Source organism: Macrotis lagotis, chromosome X (genome assembly GCF_037893015.1).
Source record: "Macrotis lagotis isolate mMagLag1 chromosome X, bilby.v1.9.chrom.fasta, whole genome shotgun sequence".
Taxonomy (NCBI): Eukaryota; Metazoa; Chordata; class Mammalia; order Peramelemorphia; family Peramelidae; genus Macrotis; species Macrotis lagotis.
This window is the reverse complement of record NC_133666.1, coordinates 46,756,202-46,763,329: the sequence shown is the minus strand read 5'-3', so window position 1 is coordinate 46,763,329 and position 7,128 is coordinate 46,756,202. Positions and strand designations below refer to the sequence as shown.

The following is a 7,128-nucleotide window of genomic DNA, read 5'->3' as shown; positions in this document are numbered from 1 at the left end:
AGACCGTTGGTTTGAGATTTCCTTTGGCACAAGAAGGGACTGGAAAGATGCTTTTCTTTGATTCATAACCTTAGGATCCTATAGGCTCACTCCCCTTATTTGAAGTTTTCTTTCATATTAATTGAATATTTCCTTTTCATCGAAGACTTTTCTTTCATTTTCATGGGTTAGTGAATTAAATTTCAGACAGAACAACGGTCTGGAGCAGGTCCTGGGTGTTGGGAGGGCCCGTTTCCTCCTGCAGCCAGGAAGGAGTGGGGTGTGACCACCTTTCCAAGGCACCCCAGCTGCAAGCCCAGGATTTCGGGGGGCTTCCTTCTGAGCCACCCCGACCACGGCAGGCCGGCTGATCCCCGTGGGCCCCCTGGTTTTCTCCGTCCGCCACTGCGCCAGGTCACCAGAAAGCAGGGATTAGGCCCCCAGCGACCATCCGGACCCCGCGGCCGGGAAGGCAAGTCCCGCGGTAGTCCCTGCCCCCGGCCTAAGCCCCGCCTCCCCTCGCGCCCCGCCCGTAGGCTCGGGCCCCGCGGAGTCCAAGACTTGCGCAGTTCCTGCGAGGGAAGGCAGGCCTCAGTCGGCGCCCTGCCCTCCCAGAGTGCGCTAGGCGCGGTGCCTGTCGTCTGGGCTCGGTCGGCTTCGTGCCCCCCTGCCCTTCCAGGTGGACCCCGCGGACAGCGGACGGCGGCGGCGTGGTGCTCCCGGGCTTGGCTGGCAGGGGTAAGTGGGGCCCCGGGCTCGCGCCCCTCGGCCCGCATGGCCCTGGCAGGGACCCCCGGGGGGGGGCGGTCGGGGCGGTGCCTGGGGGCGGCCGCTGCGACACTCACTGCGCCCCGCGTGGCGCTGGCTCTCGCTGCCCAGCCCCATCCAGCCCCACTCGGGCCGGGACGCAACGAGCCCCGTGCCCCCCCCCGGCCCACGGGGAAAAGGTGGGGGCACCCGCGCTATTTGCGTGACCTTGAACCCTTCCCCTGTTTGGGCCTTGGGAAAGATGGCCTCTGAGCTCCGAGCTGGCCGAGCCGCAGGTGCCCCCCCCTTGCTACCGTGACACCCCGGCCCTCACATGGCCTTTGGGGCCGGGTGCTGAGCAGCCGTGAGCCCGGCCAATTGTTTCCCTCCCCTAGAAGGACTTGGGGGCAGAATCACGGGCCGCAGGCTGTTGGCTGCCAACAGCTTTTGAAAAGCCCCACTTGGCCTCTGGGAGCCTCAGTTTCCTCAGTGTGTAACACTCCTCTTGTCCGGAGGAAAACTGGAAGATGCGAAGCACCAGAAAGCCAGCTGACGTCGGTCACTCAGCCAGGGCCACTCCGAGGCTTCCTTCTGAGGGGCCCGAATTGCAGTTGACAAAGGAGGCCAAGGGAGCCGCTTTGCTCATCTCGTTAAATATAATTTTATTAAAGGACTCCCCAAGGGGCTGCATTATGTGATAAGCGTCTACACTGACCCGAAGAAACCAGACAAAAGGGAGGGGGCCTAACCTTGAGCTCCGGATGAGAGGTGTAGTCCATGCAGGTCTCCTGGAGGCCTCGGAGGGGGAGGGGCACTGCAGTCCTCCACTCCTGAGTGGCAGTTTACAAGATGGCTTCCCAGCCTTCCCTTTGTACTGGAATAGTCGCTCCTGGCTCGAGGTGTGCTTAGAGAATGCTCGTTCCTTTTCCGGTTGTAAAGGGGAGGGAGGGGGGCAGGAGGAGGCGAGAGGACAATTTGTTACCTGTTGTTAAGGATCTGAGCTTTTTCTGATGGAATCCTGCATCCAAATAGCTCCACAGGACCGACATTCTTAAGCTGAACCCATGCTTTACTAAGTTTGGCTTCGGGCGGGGCTGCTTTCAATTGAGTAATCAAGTCAGAAGCTTGATTGCACTTAATTGAGAGAAGTGAAGGCAAGGGGAGGAGACAACTTTTTCCAGAACCTGGCATGTGAAAGGGAAGGAAGCTATGGGACACGATAAAGGCATAATGACTTGAACCCAGGGCCCTTAAGATGAAAAGCAGGTTTAGTAGAGCTCACTGGATTTGGAGCCAGAACCAGAATTCTGCCACCTCTGTGAACCTTACAAAGTAATTTCTTACTCTGAGTCTTAGTGCAGGGGAGATATCTTATTGACCTCTAAGGACCCTTGTAGCTCTAAAACCAGGATCCAGCTTAATCACTCTCGAAGCAGAGGCTCAACTTGATTTCCTTCTTGTCTCCAAAACAAGACTTTTTTTGATATTGAGAGTGTTTTTCCATATCCATGTTGATAACACTTTTCCCTTCTCACATTGAAACTACCCGAGAACAGGGACTATTTGTATTCCGATCACTATCCCAGTGCCTGCCCTTAGTAGGTACTTAATGAATGTTTGTTTTATGAGTGACTAAGTGAAAGACCTGTACAAGAAACAGGTTTGGAAGGGTAGAGAGATTGAGCAAAGGAAGGGACTTTGAAGCATGCATTCTGTCTTCATTGGTCAGACAGCTCATTTCTGTGGACAGAAAGGCTCAATCCAATACCTCAATTTAGTACTTCCAAACTCCTATCCTTGGCTTTTTACTCTCTTTTTGTCACTACTAATTCCTAGTATTCATTTGGGTGAATGAAGGGATTGCAGAAGTCTATAGCTGTCAGCTGATAGCATTATGTTCATTTTGGTTTTCTCTGTTAGGTACTGGTCATCTTTCTAGGATCTCTGCTGAGTATCTATCTGAAGAGCTAGAGCCTCTTTTATCAGGTAAGTGCATATCATAGTATGGCTGTGTTTTTTTTTTTTTTTTTTTTGCAGCAGGATGCACAAGGTTTATTCAGTGATTAACGTGTATTAGATACAAAATGAAACTGTTTCTGCCCTTAAGAGTCTTAGTATACCTTTTTTCTCTCACTTTATTTTTCTTTCTTTTTTGGAGAAAAGGATTATGTTTACTTTCACAACAAGATTATTGTAGTGATATAAAAATAAATCATGAAAGATTTTTTAAAAGGTTATCATATTTCCCTGAGTTGGACAAAGCAGTTGTATTCCATTCCATTTGAATAACCACAATTGATTTAGCTGCCCCTTAGTGTAGGGACACTTTTATTTTCAGTTTTTGCCATTATGATGAAGGGTGTCAGTTTTGAGTTGAGAAGAGGTTTAAGAGATATTCAAACAGATCTTGACAGGCTACAACATTGAATATGTGTAATGTTTTAGACTTGAGTTCCAAAAATTCAAAAATTACACCTTCTGATCTAATAATCTTATTTGGAAAACAACCCTGAAAATGATAATCAAAACAAAATATGATCTGAGATTTTCATAGTGTTATAAAGTATAGTAACAAAACCCAAATTGGAAAAAAAAAAACTGTCCAACATTGTGGCATGGTAATATAATGTAAAGAACCCTCAGGTAGCTCTGGATTTAAAAAAAAAACCCGCTATAAGGCAATTCAGGCTGACAAATCTAAGCAATAGAAAAAAGTATGGAAGGATCTATGAAATAATGTAAGGTGATAAAAGCAGAACCAGTAGAAAAGGTATACATGAAAGAGGAAAAGTGAAGTGGAATAAATGGACAAAGAATCCTGAGTTAGTCACTAAAATTGTTTTGTTGATTCCTGTGTTGAAGATAATTTTACTATATATAGTTACTAAGAAAAATAGTTTTTGTGTAACGCAAAATTTATAAGAACTTGGTATAGAAAAAAATGAGGTTAGTCTGCTGTGCTGTGAGACCAACTGCAGACCTTGATCAATTCACTAAATTTTCATAGTTGTTCAGCTAATATAATGAAAGCCAGGCTATCCTTTCTTATTACTGTTTGCTGGAAAACATACATATAATATTACTCAGGTTTCCTTTAGAGCAATAGTGACCACCACATCCATCAGTCTTTGGGACTTATGTCTAGCCACTACCTCTACTAAAAAAAAAAAAAGAAGGAAATGGGTTCATCTGTCCTTCTGGGACCAAGATTGGTCATTGTAATTGGAGGGCAGATGTTTTTAGCATTGTTCTGCCTTTATATTGTAATTGAGTTATATTTCTTGCTTTGCAGTGTTGTCAGACATGTTTTTCTGAATTCCTTCCTTTCAGTGTTCTCTAATTGATAGACATTTATTATAACGCTAGTTTTTTTGTTACGCTCAAAAAAATGGTGCTTTACATATTTTGATACATTTTTTTCTATTTTTGACCTACTTATTTCCCCTTATATTTTATTTGATAGCAGCATTCCAGAATTACCTTATATGTGAAGAGGGGGAGGAACCTAGCCAGCCTCTTCTGAAGATACCTTGGACAACACTGCAACATGCCCAAGTTTTATTGTGATTACTGTGATACGTATCTTACTCATGATTCTCCATCTGTGAGGAAGACACACTGCAGTGGGAGGAAGCACAAAGAAAATGTGAGAGACTATTACCAAAAATGGATGGAAGAACAAGCCCAGAGCCTGATTGATAAAACAACCACTGCATTTCAACAAGGAAGAATTCCTCCCAACCTCTTCTCTGCTCCTCCACTAGGAGGGCCTATGATCCCACCACCTCACCCTAGCATGATGGGGCCCCCTCCTCCTGGAATGATGCCTGTAGGGCCACCTCCTGGTATGAGGATGCCAATGGGAGGCCACATGCCTATGATGCCTGGTCCTCCCATGATGAGGCCCCTTCCTCATCCTATGATGGTGCCTACGCGCCCAGCAATGCCTAGACCAGACAGATAAAATAGGAAAAATGTGATGAAACCCATTCCTCAGTTTTCTATTCTTTGTTCTCTTTCACCAGAACATCATGGTGCTGGGTCTCAGACATGGGTTTTTTTTTTGTTTGTTTTTGTTTTTGATTTTTGTTTTTTGCCTCTTCCCATTTTAAAACGCTGACACTCTTACATCACCATCACTTTCCATTGATTCCTCTTCTCCCCTCAGTATCCCTCCCCTGTGATAAATAAGCACAGTGAAAAGTCAACACATTGGACATATCTAAAAATTACTCCTTGTTCTTTACCTATAATTTAACACCTCTGCCAAAGGAAAGGAAACATTTTACCAGTCCTCTGAAGTCACAGTTGCATAAGCATTGATCAGAGTTTTGAAGTCTCAGTGTTGTGCTCCTTTATATTGTGATGATTGTGTAAATTGTTTCCTTGTTTCTGTTTCCTTTCCCTCTACAATTATTACATACAAGGTTTTGCAAATTGCTCTAGATGTCTTCATTTCTTAGTGCACACGATAGCCCATTGCTTTCATATCCTGTATGTTCATTTGCTGTTTCTCAATTGATGAGTATTGTTGCTTGCAGTTCTTTGCTACTCCAAAAAGTGCTGCTATAAATATTTTTGTATATATGGGACCTTTCCCTCTATCTTTGCCCTCCTCGGGTTTCTGTGCCCATGGTGGTATCACTGAGTCAAAGATCTGTGTGTTTTAGTGATTTAGAGTAATTCCAAACCATTTTCAGAACTGTTGGACAAATTCACAGCTCCACCAAAAGTGCATTAGTGTGCCTACCTTTCCACAGACCCTCTGACATCTGACCATTTTCATCTTCTGTCATTTTTCTCAAATCTTATCAGTGTAAAGTGAAGCTTCAGAATCATTTTAATTTGCATTCTATTTTTAGAGCTTTTTGTCATGATTGTTAATAGCTTGCAGTTTGGGTTTTTTTGTTTTTTGCAAACTGCCCCAGGGGTAGTTTCCAAATATGTAAGAAGACTTCCCACTTTCTGACAATGAAGAAACGATTTAAAAGGAAGAGTGGGGCAGAAATGCAGCTTATATTTGTATTGTGACGTATAAAAATAAAAGTATTGACTGTTTTAGCATTTAAGAAAATGGACTGGGTTGTTTTTTTGTTTTTTTTTTTTAGGTTTTTGCAAGGCAAACGGGATTAAGTGGCTTGCCCAAGGCCACACAGCTAGGTCATCATTAAGTGTCTGAGCCTGGATTTGAACCCAGGTATTCCTGACTCCAGGACCCGTGCTTTTTCCACTACGCCACCCAGCTGCCCCTTGGATTGTTTTTGATACAGCTTTATTGAAATGCCTGTTCAATCATGCCTTGCACATTAATCAAACCCTGAGTTCCAAGGGGCTTGAAGTGACATTAAAGTACAGTACTGAGAGTCCCTGCTTTGAAACTAGGAGGAGGGGTGGCTAGGTGAGCTAGGCGATAGAGCACTGGCCCTGGAGTCAGGAGGACCTGAGTTCAAATCCAGCCTCAGACACTTAATGATGACCTAGCTGTGTGGCCTTGAGAAAGCCAATTGACCCCATTGCATTGCAAAAATCTGCAAAAACCAAAGAACTAGGAGGAATCAAATGACATTCTACCAGAGTGAGGATTTTGATATCTAATTGCTTAACACTAATAACTGGAAGAGAATCAAAATAATGTTTGTCAATCTTTTGAATTCTAATACTTATAACTGATTTCATATCATTTGCTGCAGTTAGAACAAATTCATCTTAGGAAAAATTGCACTATTCAAGATAGGGTGGAAGCCTCCCCTTGGTAGTATGATTTCCAGGATCCTGTGGAGAAGATCTTGTTACCTGTGATGGGAGGTGTCCATCAGATAGATGCTTCAGGGATCATAGCCAAAGTACTTTCAGAGGTGAAGTTTGAGTAGCAGAAGGCATGAAGTGAGAATAAACTGGTCAATACATAATGGAGAGGTCTTTGGTAGGCCTCACTCTGGGATGACAATGTGACTGAAGAGGGTATGTTAGCAATCTGACTTTCTGAAACACTTTTTGTGTTACTTGAGAAAGGGGTCAGTGTGTCAAAATTACCTAGTGACCCTCACCAAGCATTGATAGAAGTACACAATGCTTTGAAACTTGGAATACATGTTACAGAAATGATCCTGTCCTTGCAATAATCTGAAGTAGATACTATAAATCCCATTTTGCAGAAAGGGGGGTTGAGAATAACTTGCCCAGGGTTACAGAATGAATAAGATTTGAACTGTGCTCTTACTGAGGCAGAAGTTTAGTATTGTTTACTACAATACCTATTTATCAACCTGTACATCTGCAGGGAACATGAGTTTCCTGTTTGAATTGAATGCAGTGTGCTGTCAAATCGGGGCAGCCAGGTTGGGCTGTCAGAGCATGAAGTCAGAAGACCTGAGTTCAAATCCTGTCGCAGATACTAGTTGT

At 44.3% G+C, this 7,128-nt stretch overlaps 1 protein-coding gene across 2 annotated transcripts; it reads left to right on the top strand.

The window, feature by feature from the left end:
- The first annotated feature begins 602 nt into the window (after positions 1-602).
- On the top strand, positions 603-5,808 carry LOC141502147 (U1 small nuclear ribonucleoprotein C). Of its 2 annotated transcripts, none has more exons than XM_074206743.1 (3): positions 603-717; positions 2,647-2,712; positions 4,193-5,808. In XM_074206743.1, exon 3 carries the CDS (start codon positions 4,274-4,276, stop codon positions 4,688-4,690), a length of 417 nt encoding a protein of 138 aa, XP_074062844.1. In that variant the 5' UTR covers positions 603-717; positions 2,647-2,712; positions 4,193-4,273; the 3' UTR covers positions 4,691-5,808. The 2 variants fall into 2 exon arrangements, with proteins under 2 accessions (XP_074062844.1, XP_074062843.1); XM_074206742.1 differs by having other exon boundaries at positions 4,190-5,808.
- The last annotated feature ends 1,320 nt before the right edge of the window (positions 5,809-7,128 follow it).

Excerpts from the sequence above, each read along its gene's own strand:
- LOC141502147 (XM_074206743.1), top strand. The coding sequence starts at position 4,274 with ATGCCCAAGTTTTATTGTGATTACTGTGATACGTATCTTACTCATGAT.